Genomic DNA, 18346 nt, shown 5'->3' with positions numbered 1-18346 from the left:
TGAGTCTCGGGTTTGCCATCTTTTTCGCTCACTTTCCTCATGTCCCTCTAACAGAAGTACGATAAGCGAACCTTTTCCTAGGAACAAACGAAAGTGTTTGAGAAAGCTCGCTTGCTAGTTCATGTATGACAGACGGCTCATAATGGCCGCGGAGTAGGACTAGTAAATTGGTGCCAGTCCCCAGACTCTTCAGAAGGATAAGGTCCTTTGGAAATCAGGGGGGGGGGGGCGCACCCTGAAAGAGGCTTGAGCTTCAAGGTCGTGTTTAATTCTGTAAAAAAAAAAAGATTTTGTGGTGCCCTAGGCAAAGTAGGATTGCCAACTGGCCTAGAAAAGTGCACTGCCCCTTTAATAGAGGTTTAGTGGGATGCTATTTATCTCCATGCCATGAAAAGCTTCACTTGCACATTTCCACATGTAATGACCCTGTTAAAAGGGGAAGACATCTGGCAATCCTGCACCCAAGGCTACTCAAGGAGGATGCCCCCATCCTGTTATCCTAAGCATATTCAGAAGTAAATCCTATTGAATACAGTGGAACATTCCCCTCAGAAGTGTCCCCAATTGATTTATTTCTGTTATTTATAGTCCACCTTTCTTACTGGGTCTCAAGGCAGATTACACAGAGTAAGTCAATACAGTCAACAGGATGGAAACAGGATTTGGGTTGTAGAACCAACCAGAAATCTAAAAAACAGAATTGAAGCAAAGCATCAATGTTGACATATATAATGGTGCAAGAGTACATACAATTTACAGCAAACTATACATAGCAGTATACACCACAGTCCCCACTAATTTGTCCAAGTAACTTTGTGAATCATTTTGCCCATATCCCCTTGCCCATGTAGATACTTAGCAGTGAAGGAAAGACAATCTGTGGTCATTTAAAGGCTTTCTGTTTGTACATGTTTTAAACCTAAATGGACAGGTTTTCAGGAGCTGGAAAGCCCTGCTATCTTGCTACCTTGTTTGTTAAAACAGCTAAAAAATGGAACTAGAGAAAGAGGGTGTCCCCCCCCCTTTCTTCTCAGAGACCTTAAAGCAGCATCAGTTCCTTAGCTGTGATCCTTTATTTGTTTGTTTGTACCCTGCCCATCCTGTAAACAGGCTCAGTTCTTCAAGCCTATCTAGCAATCTTCATAGTTGGGTCTTGGGTGAGGTTTGAATCTAAGTTTACCCATGTTCACATACAACTTGTTAGCTACTGCACCACTGTGTTTCACTTATGTATTTACTCACTTTTCAACATAGTAGACAGCTTATAATTTAGGAGTACAAAGGGCACCATTTGTACAGCAGGATTTTATCAATTTTATTATAAACTAGATTATAATTTGTCTGTTACAATGAAGGAAATTCATGTTATTGTAAAGGATTATTCCTTACTCTGAATGTCACAAATCCTTAGTGTAGATTGAAAATCATAAAATTAATTTATTAGGTCACATGGTCAGAGCAGCAGTAGCCAGTCAGATGCTTCTTAGTAGTTTACAGACAGATCCTAATACAGTCCAGCAGTTTGTGTAAGCAAAAGTATACTGCCTCTTATCTTGGACTTTCCTTTCTTAGTTTTTATAGCTGTCACAGATGTAGCAGCATTCCATGAATTCTGACTAATGATCGAAGTGTGTATACTTTAAGATCCTGAAATAAACTTATTTTCCTGAAAAATGGTATTGACATTTTTGGCATTCTTCCAAGGATACTTAGTTAGGGCTTGTATAGAATGATGAGGCTACTGAAGAAATACAGCTTCCAGAGGCAGATAGTTCTGGCATTTGTCACATGATCTTTCAAATGATGCTGATTTTCTAAAAGTAGAATGTCTGTTTCTAATTTGGTTTAGTCAGATAATTTCTGTAATCGCATATTATCTTCAGAGCTCCTTAAGCATTGTTCCTGTGATTTATTATGCTTCAGTTGGTTTCTACGTGTATTTTAAGCTTGTTTGTGTATACTGCTAGTGATCTAGCATAGTGTAGTTTCTCACTAGTGGAACAATGCTGCTCCCATGCAGTGGAATATAACTGAATAGTTGTGTCTGAAAAGAGAATATCCTTCTTGTGGGGTGATTTTTTTTTTGCCATATCTAAATTCTCATGTTTGATATCCTTTGTCCACTGTCAACAGATTCTGGCTATCTGGCTATATACAAACAAGATGATGAATTGACAGACTTTTCAAAAAGGATTCTGTGAGTTGAGCAGTGACCCCTTGACCCATGTGGGTGAGATACTACTACATCTGCTTGCAGATGTGAGTATTATCTTACTGAAAGAGCGCTCAGGTTTCTCTAAAGATCTGTCATTGTAGCCAATGCTCCCTCTAAGCTGTGGAGTCTTGTGAGCAAAAGCTCTATTGTGTGAGCTACTGGCATTAAAGTTGTGAGCAAGTGATTCAGCTACTTCATAAATTAGTTTGCTCTGGAGCCATCCTTCCTGAGTTAAGACAAAAATGTGTGAGCTGGAGGCTAAAAAACTGTGAGCTAGCTCACACTTACTCAGCTTAGAGGAAACACTGATTGTAGCATATATTCTGCTCCAGAGTACTTGGAGAAACAGTGTTCCATTACCATGCTGCACTGCCTACTTGGAGAGACCTTCTTTATTCCCTGACATTTTTACATTTTGAAATCTTTAGATGTGGATGAAAAAGCTTCCTTGGAAGAGGAAAAACTAGAAATCTTCATGACTGTATTACTGCCTGAGTCCATCTAGCCAATTTAATTGAGACACTGGCAAACTGTCCATATTGGTGTTTGATATAGTGGTTAAGTGTGTGGACTCTAATCTGGGAGAACTGGGTTTGATTCCCCACTCCTCCACTTGCACCTGCTGGATGACCTTGGGCAAGCCATAGTTCTGGCACAGCTGTCCTTGAAAAAGAGCAGTTTCTGTCAGAGCCTTCTCAGCTCCACCTACCTCACAGGGTGTTTGTTGTGGGGAGGGGGAGGGGAAGGAGTTTGTAAGCCGCTCTGAGACTCCTTTGGGTAGTGAAGGGTGGGGTATTAATCCAATCTCCTCTTCTTCATATTTTGTTCCTATTCCAAGTGGTCTCTGGCTTGGCAGCAGCTCTGTAGATGGATTACAGAATGTTTCATTGAATTAATTTATTTCCTGCTGAGACCAAAATATTAATTATTGGAGAGAATCACATTCTAGAAATTTTCATAAATAATTTCACCTCAAATAGTAGGCTTTTAAACATGCATGCAGATATTTGGAAGTAGGACTACATAGGACCATTTCTCACCTTCCCCAGTGTTAGCCAAATTGCTCTATTTCTTAATAATAGTTTGGGGAATTATGATATTAATGAGCAATTGGCATAACTATAGGATCATGACCTGTGTACATGGGAGTTTGATTTCCCAGTCCCAGAAATAAACACAGAGACTGTTTAACTTAAATAATGATTTATTTACTAACTATTCCTCAAGCATACAAACAGTAATCAAGCATTCACACACACAATAAAGAACTAAGCAAGCAGAGGTGAATAATAGCAAATAAAGGGGTCAGTTATGGGGTGATACTATCTGTGCAGAGGTGCATGAAGAAGGGATTATGGCTCAGACCCAAAGGTTTGAGGGTGGACTGACAGTTGACATCAGGGCAGAGGCACACACTGAGGCCATGTGCTCTGATGGATATAGACATTGGAAAACAATGCAGGCCAATGGAAGGTCTTGGAGGCTGGTCTCGGGTGAGAACAATAGATTACCTGGGCCAATGATGAGTCCCAGGGGCGCATGACATCAGGATGGGCAAGGCCTAGATGTGACCAATGAGCTCTCAGAGAGGCAGAGTGGCTATGATGGGATTGACAATATCTTGATTGGATTAGCTAGGTACTGGGGCTAGTTGAATGGATTTTATGACCATTTATGGTTCTGATAGGCAGTTGAATAGGTTCCCAGATACAGATAAAAGATGGGAGATGGGTCCCTGATTAGTGTCAAGAAGATGGAGCAAGGAAGGACAAAGAATTCACACATAGACATGGGACTGCACAAAAGGGCTGGGTGAGGTTCTGGAGACAGGGCTAATCACCAGGTGGCCTCTGAATAGCCTTTAGAGATGTAGATACTTCACCTGGTGGAACCCATTGTTATTCCAGAAGCATATCTGTGCTGGCTGGAGGGGGAAGACTGGAGGCTTGCTCTAGGGTTGCCTTATGAAACCTGAAAATGGAGACCCCCTTTTTCAGAGCTGTGGCTAGCTCTATGTTTCAGAGCCAGGAGTTCCTTTATTGGCCTGAGTTTTGTGAGTCTCTGGGTCAGGTTAGAAGTGGGATACCCCTACTTTGGGGCTACCCAAGAGTAAAAGGCAGTGCCTCTGGGCAACACCAGTCAGGTATTCCATGCCTGACACTGGGAAGCAAGGGCACACACATTCATCCATTGTGCATATGAGGCAATATATGACGTGACTCCACTGCATCTATGTCAATTTGTGCAAGCCTTTCCATTCAAAAAAGGGGGTAATGGATTGTGCAGAGTATACCTATGTTTGTAGCGTTGTATGTGCACACTTCCTGTCTTGCGTTTTACCTGTTTACATACATAGAACCAGCTCTTCCCTCCGGTTTGCAGGATCCTTGACGGATTGTGTGAACTCGCACTCCATCAAAGTAGAGCCATTATGTTGTGATTTAGATTCACGTTGTTTTACATACTGATCATGTGAAACCATCAGTTTTCACAGAAACAAGCAGTAATGAGATAACATGGCTATTGTGGAAATTATTTGGTGAATGTGTCCCCAGAATGCCTTTTTAATAGTGCTGAATTGTGTTAATTTTCTTCCTTTGAAAACATACCTTCTGTATGTTATCTGTTTTGTATTCTAGAAGAGAAGAAGAAGCTGCTTCGGGAATTTGAAGAAAAACAAAAAGAAGCAAATGAAACAGTAAGATATAAATTTTCATTGGAGGAAAAGGATCACTGGTGGATATGAAACCTTTTAAATTCCATTTGTTGTAAACAAAAATTCTTTCTTGGGGGGGATGTCTTGCTTGGGGGGGGATGCCACTTTAAACATTTATTCTGTGTTTTCCCTTGTGTGTGCTTTCTCTCTCTCCTTTACTGCCTTTAATAATGTACCCTGCCAAACCAAAATGAGTCCAAGTGAAAGGTTAATGTTTTTGTCTTTTTTATGGCCCCCCGTAGGGGATTTTTTATTTGTATTTACTAAAAACCACAACGAAATTAGGGAGGGAATCTACACATTATAGGAGAAAGAAAAGAAAACCCACTAAAAACCCAAGGGTTGGAGGTCACATACAGCTTGTGAAAAATTTGCTTAACAATAATAAAGAGCTTTCTTTAACACTGAGAGTGATCAATCATCATCATAGCTTGTAAAAACATCCCAACAAATCTGACTATATGAAGAGTAGTCCAAGAGAATCGCTATTTAACTTAGACACAAATTACAGAGAACAATGGCATCTCATTTAACCATTAAAAGCAAATTAACAATAAGTCTCTCTCAGTAGATATTACACAGTCTCATTTTCTCTTCCATTGCTGTTTTCCTCTTTCTTCTTCCCTGTGACACCATCTTGCTATATCAAGAACTGGCCATCTCAAAACAAAGTCCCTTCTCCTTTTCCCAGGACTGTTCCGCTTAAATTTTTGCCTTCAATCATAGGGGTCGTTCCAATTTGCTTTTCACTGCCCGGCTTGAAGAGAGTCTCATCACCTTATTGCCCAGCAGACTTAATCAGGATATAAACATAGAGGATACTCCTTCGCTTTAAGCCTCGCTTATGGTCTGCATACAGACCCTTCGAATTGCAAATGCCCACTTGAGTCTCCTCTCCGATCCTGGAAGCCCCTATGATCATTGGTTAGACGCTTCTCCAATATTCACACAGTCCTTTTAAAAGCAACAGCTGACATGTAGCACAGTTCTTGCGTAGTACCTCATTTATACCAACAGAGGACAAAGGGTTAAGACACAGTTTGCAAGAGTCACATGGTTAACTGGCAGCTCTTCCACTTTCTGAAGAAAGCTTGGATAACGCTTGTTTTGTCTTTGAACAGCTGATTCCCATGCCATATCACAAACTATGAAGATAGTTCCAGGTGGTTACCCGTGTTGGTCTGAAGCAGTAGAACAAATATAGAGTCCAGTGGCACCTTTAAGACCAACAAAGGTTTATTCAAGGTATGAGCTTTTGTGTGCATATGCACTTTTTCAAATACACTGGAATCAATGCTCCCTCTAAGCTGTGGAGTCCTGCGAGCAAAATTTCTACTTTGTGAGCTACTAGCATTAAAGTTGGGAGCGAGTGATTTGTCTACTGCATAAATTAGTTTACTCTGGAGCCATCCTTTCTGAGCTAAGACAAAAATGTGTGAGCCGGAGGCTAAAAAAATGTGAGCTAACACACTCGAACTCAGCTTAGAGGGAACACTGACTGGAATGGAAGGTAGGAGTTCAAACTTACAGACAGACAGACAGACAGACAGACAGACAGAACAGCAAATTTACATGTAACATGATTAGCTTGTTATTTAGGGGTTTTTTTGCATAACTTAAAACATTTTCATCATGTTACATGTAAATTTGCTGTTCAATGTGTCTATGAGTTTGAACTCTACTTTCCATTCCAGTGTATTTGAAAAAGTGTGCATGCACATAAAAGCTCATACCTTGAATAAACCTTTGTTGGTCTTAAAGGTGCCACTGGACTCTAGGTTTGTTCTATATCACAAACTGTTTTTTGTTTGCTACGCAGCCTAGCTTCATGGCACCACTTTCATAAATCTTTGGCCCCAGGCCTTTATTTGTGCTATGTTAAAAGGGATTCTATGTTAAAACGGAGACTTTGTGCAGGAATTTCCACAAGATGGCAGTGAGGATTTAATTGTCACTAAGGCAGTAAATATGTGTCTGGGCTGCAGCGCAAGAGTGCATGGGTGTGTGTGTGTGGGGGGGGTCACATGACTGAATGCTCCCCCATTAAAAAAATTTTTCCTCCTCATGGAAAGCTAGATATTGAGGGGAATGGTTCTGGTATAGTCTTCTTCCTGACATGTTGGTTTTGTGCAAAGGATGCCTTTTATGAAGCATCATTCAGACATGTGAGCCCTCTTCTGCAGTCTGAAATAGAGCAGCCTGGACACCATTTTAGCACTTCAGTGCAAACTAGACCTAAGTTAACTCTTTGTTTGGGGAGAGTGCAAGTCTGGCAAAAAGTAAAATAGAATGAGCTAAGCAAGGAGGGAATATTAAGGAAATACTATGTAAATGAGATAACGTGTTATGGATCAAAATTACTAACTTTCAGACATCTTCTGATTCATCTAAGTATAGTACTGTGCTGTAAGATCTAACAGTTGTTGCAAATGCCTTTGACTCTGCTCCAGAATTTGCAGGTAGTGCAGAACACGGCAGCACAGGTGCTGACGGTGACACCTATGCAGGCTCTCATCCACCCAGTGCTGCATGAACTGCACTGGCTGCCTATCGAGTTCTGGATGTATTTCAAGGTGATGTTGCTTACCTTTAAGGCCCTATAGGGCCAGGGGCTAGCATACATTAGAGACCGCCTCTCCCCATATGAGCCCTGGAGGCCACTGAGGTCCACAAATCAACATCTTCTAGCATTCCCCAGTACCAGGAACGTCAGACTAGCTTTGACCAGGGCCAGGGCTTTTTTGGCCCTGGCCCCCACCTGGTGGAATGAGCTCCCAGTTGAGATCCAGGCCCTGCAGGATCTATTACAGTTCTGCGGGGCCTGCAAGACAGACTTCTTCCACCAGGCTTTTGGTAGAGGTGGCGGGTGTCCCTCTTCCTTCCTGGCTATCTCCCCTCCAGTGGCCTGGACCCCGATATTGGGACACTGCTGAATTTCAAATAAGTTGATTGACATCGGAACTAACTGTTGCACAGTATTTTAGGGTTTATCGTTTTAAATTGCTTTTCATGGTTGTTTTAGAAGAAGAAGAGATTGGATTTATACCCCACAGTTTTGTATAGCTACAATGACAGATCTTTAGCAAGGTCACATCAGCAGGTGCAAGTGGAGGAGTGGGGAATCAAACCCAGTTCTCCCAGATTAGAGTCCACGCACTTAACCACTACACCAAACTGGCTCTCTGTTTTATGTTATTATATTAAATGTTATTATATTAAATTTATTTATGTTATTATATTAAAAATTGTTGTAAACTGCCGTGACCCCGCTCGTGGGGACAGCAGTATATAAATCAAATAAATAAATAAATAGTACAGAAATTCTTTGTCTTTCTGAATGCCACTATTTTAATAGACTTCTTTGTGTCACCCTCTTCTCTGATGTATGCTTCCGTGTGTGTGAAACAAAAACCAAGATGATACATTTTCTTTATTTTGTAGTTGCTGTTTCAGTGTCCTCGTGCAAATTCCTTTCAACTGACAGGGGTTCTTTTCTTTCGTTTATTTCTATTTCTGTCCAGGAGTCTCCCTATTTTTTAGGATGGCAAAGACAACACTAGCTTGTTAAGTAGACTAGTACAAGATGTACAATCGTACAGCATGAGATATTCCTCGATAAAAGGTGTGGGTGAGGATAGTGTTTTCACAGCAGTGATATACTGCTTGGACAAATTGTCAAGCCAAGTCTAAGCATGGCCGTTATTCAGGTACACATGTAAACCAAGATTTTGATGTTTTATAACCTATTTAAGCTACGGGAAATGGAAGAAGAACTGAAATATGCTCCAGTGTCCTTCCGCAATCAAATGATGATCAAAATTCGAACCTACCGAAGAGACCTTGCAATGTTCCAGAGGAAAATTAGAAGTACAGATTTGGGAGTGGTCCCAGGAGGACCTGGAGATAAAAAATATGGTATCTTCTCTGAGGAAAATCAACAAAGTGTGAGTATTAGTTATACATTTACTATATACAATAATGTTTTAAAATATAGTTAGCAATTTTCTTTTGGTTCTTGCTAATTTTATGGTTGATTTTACTGGTTTGACTAGAGCAATTTTGTATAGGATTGCATTTCTAGACTTTTAAACATGACTGGGCTTTTTAGTCTAGATGCTGTACAGTTCCTTCAGTACTTCCACAATTCCTTCCCCATTGTCAACTATGAACCCTTTCTTTGGCCATGTGACAACAGCTGAATGAATGAATTTGAGCCAAGAGGCAGCCAACACATTTAACCATCTCTCACTGTTCAGGGCTTGTGCCTGGGTTCCTCTGCCCCCAAGGATATTATCTGGCACTATAGGGAAGTATGTGTGCACCAGCTACAAATGTAGATGGCTTGCGGAGGTGTGTGTGTGTGTGTGTGTGATTTTCTTGCAGTGGTAGAAGGCCTCTGTCATTGGAAGGGTACTCTGCATTCTTTCTTGAATTCCAGACGAGTTACACACCGTGAACACATGAAACTACCTTATACTTCATCAGACCCTTGGTGTATCAAGGTCAGCATTGTCTCCTCAGAGTGGCAGCAGCTCCCCAGGGTCTCAGGAAGAGGTCTTTCACATCACCTACTACCTGATCCTTATAATTGGAGATGCTGGGGCTTGAATCTGGGACTTTTTGCATGCCAAGCAGATGCTCTACCACTGAGCCACAGCACCTCCCCACTGTGACACTATGCCTCTTTTATTACTATGGTTAAATCCAGAGCTACTTATTACATCATAAAGTGTTCATTACAAGCAGGAAAGATAGGCAGAATTTAGAAGAAACAGATTTCATTTTCATGAAAATGCCCCCTGGGAACAGAGAGAGTGGGATCAAGGAAGGAGACTGACTATATTTTTCTCCCAAAACACAGTATGTATCACTATGGGTCAGTTCAGATGTGACACTAAACCATGTTTTTTCCTATAGTCAGTGTGTAGACTACCAATAGTTTGAATTCTATACTCCACCAAGTGGAACAAGTTCATGGATGCCATTTTTGCCACTTTCCCTATCCCAAGTCAACTAAAATTCTGCTCCTGAAGGTATGGGAACACTCAGGAACAAAGGGGAATGCAGCACTGAGGTCTACTCCCCAAAGGAGAAATATTGACTTATTTGCTTACTTATATGGACTCATTATGTGCTAGTAAAGGATCCCACCCACTATATATTTACTTAAATATATTTATATTTACTACCTAAGTTTGCATATAGATGGCAACATCAATATGTCAGTGCGAGTTCATGGTACAACCTACTTTGCCAATAAAACTGAGTGGATAGTTATTGAGGATTCCGAGTGGTAACGTGGCCCAGTAATAACTTGGCAAGGTGGTTTGTCCTACAAAGGGTCATCAGAGAGAATATTACAGCTCCTCCATTTTCCAAGGTATTTCGAGCTCAGTGAGCTCAATTATCTCCCAAGAGATAGGAGGGTTTTACTGCACATCAGGTACAGATGTGTGGTAAAATTATCAACTGTGTTCATCCCTGCAGGGCAACCGACTGATAAGGAACAATTGCACGTAAATCAGAGGGATATTTAGGTGCATTGAAGTAGGAACTTCAGTGTGTGGAGGCTGCCTTGGACTCCTTCATAAAAACTATGCCAACTGGAGTGACTGGACCAGATGTTTTTTATCAAAGTACACAGAATTCCTTCACAATACTTTAAATGAAATTTAATAATGTATCTGGCTTTTGATCATGATATCAAGGTGTAGCATCCAAGACTGCCCTTAGTTTTTAAGGTTAAAGTTCTCATCAAAGAAGGTAGGAACTGTTAAGCTTGGGTGTACTTGAATTTACAGAATGTTCACAGCTTATCAGAATGCTTCTGTCCCTGTTGTTAAATGTATCGTGGTCCTGTGGTGCTTTTGCCCAAACTAGCTGTGTCCTGCAGAAGTCCTTTAATGTAGCAGGCTGGTGACATAGAGAATATTCAGGAAACGGAAGGCATAATACACCTTGCTTTCTTTTGTACTGAATGAATTGTCTTCCAACCTCCCTTAAACCAGTGTGATGTAGGGGTTCTAGGGTTGAACTAGGATCTGGGAGACCAAGGTTTAAATCACCAGTCTGTTTTGGAAGCTCACTGGGTGACCTTGGGCCAGTCACTGTCTGTCAGCCTAACATACCTCACAGGATAGTTGTTTTAAGGATAAAATGGAAGAGGGGGAAATAATGCTATAAGCAGATTTGGGTTCCCACTGGGGAGAAAAGCTGGATATATAAATATCTGGTTATAAATAAACCTTGACTACCACGATACAAAGTGCTGAAAGTAGGGTATCAAACTGTGGTAGTACTGGTATATGCAGTTTTTGTTGGTATGGCTATGGGACAATGTATGTATTGTTGTTCATTGTCAGTTAATTGCTTGTTTTTTTAATCATAGAAATGTTTTGTATGAATGACTAAAGCCAGAAAATTCCACCAGCTGGAAAATGTCTCTGCCTTTTTTCTTCTAGTTCCTTTTTAAAATGGATTACAATCTTACTGGTGCAGATGTTTTGGTATTTTCTATCAGGAGTACTACATTCCTTAGCTATATGAAAGTTTACAAAAGCACACAGCAGACATCTGACATTCTGGAAAACTATCTGCTGTTCTGTAGTTTTCCACTGAGAAACTGTCAAAAGGTACATTTATATCAGTCTTTTAAGTATATCTTAATTGTCTTTAGACTCAATTACAGTCTCAGAGGGTGCTGCTGCTTCAGGGAACAGAAAGCTTGAATCGAGCCAGTCAAAGCATAGAGCATTCACATCAGATTGCTGCAGAGACAGATCAAATTGGTACCGATATCATTGAAGAACTTGGGGAACAACGGGAACAACTGGAACGCACCAAAAGCCGTGTGAGTGCAAACAATGCTACTGTAACACAGCTGTCAGGTCTCTTTGTGTTTGAAATAATTGGTCTGATGCTTGTGTTCATGTAAGTACATGTCATTTTAAGAAGCAGGAAGCGGAAGGGGGAGATTTTCAGAAAAAACTGAAATAGACCTGAACTTTTTACACTCCGGTTTCCTTTCAAGATAAAGGAACCAAAGTAAAAGGTGATTTTCTATATATTAGCAATGTATTGTTGCTTTGAGAATACCTCCCCAGCACTGCTCTGTTACATTTGAAAACATTGATCTATCCAGTTTAGCTCAGTGCTCTGACTACCAGCCGTTCTTTTAACTGAAGCTTTCTAGAGTCTGAGCTTGGGATCTTGCAGACCATGAGCTATACCACTGAGCTTTAGCCCCTTATTGTTTGAATTTCTGCCAACTATCACGCAAACATTTTGTGGAACCTTCTTTATTCTCTAGATCTAATATAAAACAAAAGAGATGAAACTTAGAAGCTTGGTCAATATTTTGTATTGTCCCACACTTGAGAGGTGTCTCATTCTGGGACCTAGGGATTGTATGTGCTAGATTCATCATGTGATACACCTCATTCTGCTAAATTATTCTGCACAACTTTTGTTTACATTCTAGTCCCTTTTGTGCCTCAAAAGATTGTGATCATTTTTCTTCACATTAGATTCATAGTTTTTGTTTTTTGTAGACTTTAAAGGTCATCTACCTATTCTGATTTTCAGTCCAGAAAAAGGTGGGTCAGATCCTACCATTCATGAGCATAGAGTTTGGGGTGATGAACCTTTCACAGAAGTCCCATGTGACCTTTGAAGAACAAGAAAAATGAATTCACTCTCCTTCCTTTGCTAATACAGTCATGAGAGAGCATCCCATTCCCCTCCTTACTGCGGTCACTCCTTAATGCAGTCACTACTCATTCTGCATGGTAGTTTTTTCCTGGAGGGTTTCCTAATCCTCATCATTAGGTTTTTAGGTATCATGGGGCAAGGAGAAAGTGAGGAGGACCTGCCTCTGCAAACTTGTTATGCTCCCAGAGGATAGGATCCAGCCTATTAGATTTAAAATGCTGACAAGCCAGGCTGTTCTGTTCCTGTGCTGGTAGAGGAATGGGACTCTGCATGTGCTGCAGATCTGAGGAAAAAAGCAGTTTGTGGTTATTGAAGACAACTCATTGTGGGGGAAAACACATTCTAATCTCTTATGGCTGGTGAAGATATGCTTGGAAGTGTAAGGACAGAAGCCAGTGAATGTGGATGGGATGGAGGCTTCAGTGATGTTCGTGTCTTTGTCGCTGGCCAAATCAATTTAATTTATGCAAATTGAGCAAAATTGCATAATTTATACAGGGCCCCGGTCACACGGGCTGGATATTGCGGGGGGAGGCGTGGCTAATTGCCCCGGCGCAGTTTGATTTGCAATTACATGATCAGACGCGCTGGCGGCACACCACGGGTCCTTCCCTCGGCACCAGCGGGTAAACGAGGGACCGGAGGGGAATGCCGTGTGCCGGCGCGATCACACCACGGGCGTCTGGAGGCAGCCCGTGGCAAACGTTTACTAGTACCTTGGAGGTACTAGTTTTAAAATGCGCATTGTCGGCGGTAAGCCACGGGTGCGCTCCACTTCCCAGATGTTGGGTTGTGATCATGCCCGGATAATCCGCCCACCTTCCATGCCTCTCCCGCAGCAACTTTGCCGTGTGACCGGGGCCCAGGTTGCAGAATGGAGCTTGTCTTAGGATTTGAATTGTTTGGGCACAGAATGTTAATATTTTAGCATCGGATACACAGAGACCTGATTAAGGATGTCTAACTGCGCTTAAGACATATTATCTTGTATGAACACAGAAGCAGTATAGAAATTAAGACCAAATGCTAATTGATACTTCTACATGGGAGTTCTGTTTTTCCCTTTATAATGTGCAGGTTGTTTAAGACTAGCGTGTTGTTTGCATCTTAAGAATGTAAAGTGCAGCCTTGTTCCTAGTTGCCTGTGCTTCAGCCTCACTGTTGACCTATTTGCTTAATTTGTCACGCTTTCACTAGTGTGTTAACATGCATCTCAAAACCCAGAGTCATGTTCTATTCCCTTGACAAGCATTTTGAATCTAACATGCAGGTCTTTCTTTTTAGCTAGTAAATACAAATGAGAACTTAAGCAAAAGCCAGAAGATACTACGTTCCATGTCCAGAAGGTTAGTAAGAATAGTTATTTTTGGTCTTTGATCAGAATCTCTAAATAACAAAGCATCTAGGAAATTACATAGTAATTATGGTATGGGAAGCAATATTGAAGGAGTATAGAACAAATTGTTATACTGGACAAGGAAACAGTATACCTTTGTTCATATTACAATCTTATTAATGCGTATATCTTCAAATAATCAGTATTTCAGATAAATATTTTCAGTTTATATGCCAGTTCTGGCATTTTTAATTAATTTATATCCTGCCTTTCCTCGTGATTCAAGGCAGATTCTGCTGATTTTATCTAATGTGGACTAAATAATGTTATGGAATATCCAATTCCAACAACCTTTATTGGCATAACAATAGCTTTAAAGAAAAAATAACAGTACAAGTCAGCCCATATGCCAACAAACAGAAACCATCAAAGTATAGCGATTTTGGCAGTGGCTTTATGCCTGGTTAGATACTAAACAAATGTGTAGCCCCCTCAAGGAATTTGGGTTTGCCTGTGTTACTGTTGTTTTATTCTTACAATAAACCTGTGAGGTAATTAGGTTGAGACAGAGAACTGGATTCAGACTTCCACAAACAAGTTTGCTGAAAGGGCACTTCCCTTTCCACAGCGGCTCCCTGTGCTCCCAGGAAAGCCACAAGCTGAGGTTTGAGAGACCTTCCCGAACAACATGCCACATGGCATGGATATCTAGAGTAAGAAAAGGGGGTATTGAGTAAAATCTCCCCTCCCACACACAATGCATACACATTCTTGCAATGTGGCATAAGCTCCATGAGTGGAGAAAAATCTTGTGCAGGAACAAGAGAGTACAGTTGGTACAGCCCCCATTTTGTTACATGGATTTCCTGGGTCAGATTACAGATGTCCAGGGCAGTACACGTGTACAAGGGTTCTTTATACTCTGTGTATATAAGGGTCAAATTGCGAGAGATATCAGTGGAAGGAAGAGACCTTTTGATTGAACAAATGGGATTGTAAAGAAATGCACAGCTCACACTACTCACTCATGCAAAAATAACAACAGATCAACGCACAGAGAGCTAAGAAACAGAAAGGTGATTGATAGTGAAAAGAAGGTTGGTTTTAGATAGGGCAATATTCATCTCGATAGTGAAAAGAAGGGGGTTGGTTTTAGATAGGGCAATATTCATCAGATCCTGGAGTCTGGAATCCATGTGGCAGGAGGAGGACATGGCCAACCAGTGGTTCATGTCCAAGGCTCAGACAGTCTTGAGGGTACATGCTTATGGGCGCCTCAAGAGCTGTACAAAGGTTGAGGTGCAGAGTGCCAGTTTAAATATTTTGGGGGCAAGCCAGGGGTGGGGGCTGGCCCAGGGTGTAATGAGTAGCCCAATTAAGTTGGTATATGCAGGATGCTTGCTTTACACTTACGAGGTTGGGATAGTCACCAGTATTTGCGTTTCTATGTGTCAGTGGCTCATTGTGGAATGGGGAACAGTGCTAGACCCTCAAAATTACTTTGAAGGAGACAGGGCATTTTACTAAGGTGATGCCTGGGTCAGGGAAGATGGGATTAGTATGGCTAGGCTGGCTATTTCTGTTGATTGTATGTCATGTGCTCCTGTTTGGCTCGGTTCCCCCTGAGCCTGTCAGGCTGGTTCAAAATGGGGTCTTTTCTGGCTCTGTGTTGCCTGCCTGTGACAGACTTAATGTGAGGTGTGGGACCCTGGTGTTGCTGCTTTTCTGGCTGCCGGGTCCCTCTGAGGTTTTTGGTGAGAGCAAGTTTAATGCAGGTATATCAGGGGAGGTAATATTGCCATGTGGATCCCCTAAACTTCAACAGCAACTTTACAGGGAGATGTCCGTGATGGTGCCACTTCTGCAAACTCCTTCTTTTCATGATAGTTTGGATCCAGGCCCCAGAGCTGTTTACTGAGCTACATTTTGCTTGCTAATGTATTTGGTTTTGGACATGCTATATAACACATGAAAGCTTCAAAAGTATCCACCAATCATGTTAATTTTATCTGTGAGCATTTTTTTCTTGTAGCTTATTTGTCCAGTTTTTCCTGTTTAATTTAACCAAAATGCTTTCAAATTGGCTTGTTTTCTCACACCAATTGAAATTAATACAACCATTTAAAATTAGTTTGCAGCAAGAGCATTTTAAGTGCTTAATCAATTAAATAGGCATTACTAAGCAAGGTATACATTTTCAGATACATTAATAAATGTTAACAGCTCATGATATTGAAGTAAGGTTCTGTTACAGCCCAAAATGCCCCCTGAAATGTTGGTTCAAGGGTTACAGGGGATCCTGCTGGGAACAGCATGAAAATTGGCCCCCACCAGCAGCAGTCCTCTGCTGGATCCAACCCATAATCCCCTGAAATAATAACAAAGTGTGCCTTTAAGCATGCAGCATAACCAATTTAAAGTTGACTCCCACTGATTCATAACTAACATTTTAGTTCATTAATTTACCAATGAAATATTACAGCTAGAATTAAAACTTTTATAAAATTGGGGAAGGATGTAGTGTTGAGAGAATATGTTGGCTTTTATGGAGGATTGCCCACAAAAAGAGTTTGAGAGCAATGATTACAAATTAAGGTGTTAAGAGGCTGGGGTATAAATTCAATAAATAAATAAATAAAAATATAGTGGGTAAAGTTTCTTCGTAAGTGAAAGCACATGCTAAGCAAACAAAAGGCAATGTTCTGAAAAAACGACTTCTATTTTATATAGGAAAATACCAAAGGGATGGGTTACCCCTGTGAAAAATAAGTAAAATAAAATTTGTTTTTTCAGAACCAGTGATTAATTAGATCTTAAATTCCAAAGAGGTAGTTTGTCTGTAACTAAACAGAGGTTAGTGACACATTAGATTAACACACTTTCATGAACTTGAATCCCCTTTATGAATATGAGTAAATAATGCACATTGACTCAGACATAACGTGAAAACCCTTTATTTAAGTTATTTCTGGACTGTCTCTCCAGAGGGCTGTTCAAGGCAGCTTATAGCAGATTTAAACAACAAAAATAACCTATCTACAAAACAAACGGAGTCTAAAACCAGCATAAAGAAAAACAGAACAACCCAAGAGCAGCAAAAACATAAGGCCAAACAACCTGCATAAAATCTACAAAATGGCCAGAGGAGAAAACTCAGCTAAAAATCCATGGTTTCTTCTGACTATGGTTTGTCTGCAGGTCAAACTTTGGTTTCACAGTAATTCAAATCATGCCTGTTGCATCTGTAAGGGAGACTGCTAGTGCAGTGGTTCCCAGCCTGGAGACTGGTGAACAAACCAGGATGCCCTTGTTGGGATGATATACAAAACCAGTGTTTAGGGCTAGCTGTCATTAGTAAACCAATTTTAAACCATCATTTCAGACCTTGGTTTAAATAACGATAGTTAGTGGTCCAAATTACACTAAGCATAATTTAACACAGCATCTAAACTGAGCCAGTATGTTTATATTCTTATACAATATTCTGAAAGTTTTATATTAGCCTTTTTTATTCTACTTTTTCTTTGAGTTCCTTGCAGATCAGTTTCTCACATTTTTACTAGTTCCTAGTTTTTTGCAAAGAATACTGTGACAAATTTTGTAAATTTCAGTAGCTTCTTCCCTTTGTTTCTTTGGTCAGCTTAATTGACTTTCCTTTTCTGTTGTGCAGATTCTCTGGTTACTTTTTAAAAAATTAAAGTTAACACATAACAATACTTTATTTGAAGCATGTGGGATTTGACTCTGTCATCTCAGCTTAGTGAGACTGCCTCCATCCCAGTAAATGTTGAATGGATTTATTTTTACAGATAGACACCTTAATGTCTCATTTCTCCTTTTAGACTTATGACAAACAAACTGCTGCTCTCCATCATTATCATTCTGGAACTAGCCATCCTGGCGGGCATTGTTTACTACAAGTTCTTCAGCTGAACTTTCCAGACAGCTTTCTGCCTTGATGCCTTCATCACCTCAAGGACTAGATACAGACATTGCCAAGAAGGAACTCTTTAGCACAGGCTGAAAAGGGTGGATTATGCATTACAGCTGAAAGACTATACATGTGCCGTCAGAGTCTAGGCAACATGTTTATCAGACAATAGTGCATTACTATTGGAAGGAAGCATGGCTAGGAAGAAAGACAGGGTGCAATAAAGTGTTGGTAAGACTGTATAATTGCAACATAAAGTAATAAATATTTCTAAGATGACAGTGTGGTTGTCTAAGTCTTAATACAGCAGTTTAGTAGTACAATGAAAAAAAATTAACTGTTCTGTACAAAACCAGAATGCAGTACTGTCAGTGGGAGACCTGTCCCATTTGTGTAGCTCAGTAGAGCTGTATAATGCCCAGTATGAAGCACATGCCT

The 18346-nt window shown here is 40.6% G+C and overlaps 1 protein-coding gene across 1 annotated transcript in view; it reads left to right on the top strand.

The window, feature by feature from the left end:
• Positions 1 to 18229, top strand: part of VTI1B (vesicle transport through interaction with t-SNAREs 1B) — an 18673-nt gene extending 444 nt beyond the window's left edge. The window contains exons 2-6 of the mRNA XM_015413314.1: positions 4855 to 4913; positions 8684 to 8875; positions 11608 to 11781; positions 13926 to 13987; positions 17820 to 18229. Of these exons, the coding sequence (XP_015268800.1) occupies positions 4855 to 4913; positions 8684 to 8875; positions 11608 to 11781; positions 13926 to 13987; positions 17820 to 17910 (578 nt within the window). The 3' untranslated portion in view covers positions 17911 to 18229. The remainder of the gene's footprint in view (positions 1 to 4854; positions 4914 to 8683; positions 8876 to 11607; positions 11782 to 13925; positions 13988 to 17819) is intronic.
• The last annotated feature ends 117 nt before the right edge of the window (positions 18230 to 18346 follow it).

Source organism: Gekko japonicus, unplaced genomic scaffold (genome assembly GCF_001447785.1).
Source record: "Gekko japonicus isolate JY-2015 unplaced genomic scaffold, Gekko_japonicus_V1.1 scaffold32, whole genome shotgun sequence".
In the NCBI taxonomy this organism is placed as follows: Eukaryota; Metazoa; Chordata; class Lepidosauria; order Squamata; family Gekkonidae; genus Gekko; species Gekko japonicus.
Note: the sequence above shows the minus strand (reverse complement) of the source record. Positions and strands in the feature narration are given on the sequence as shown.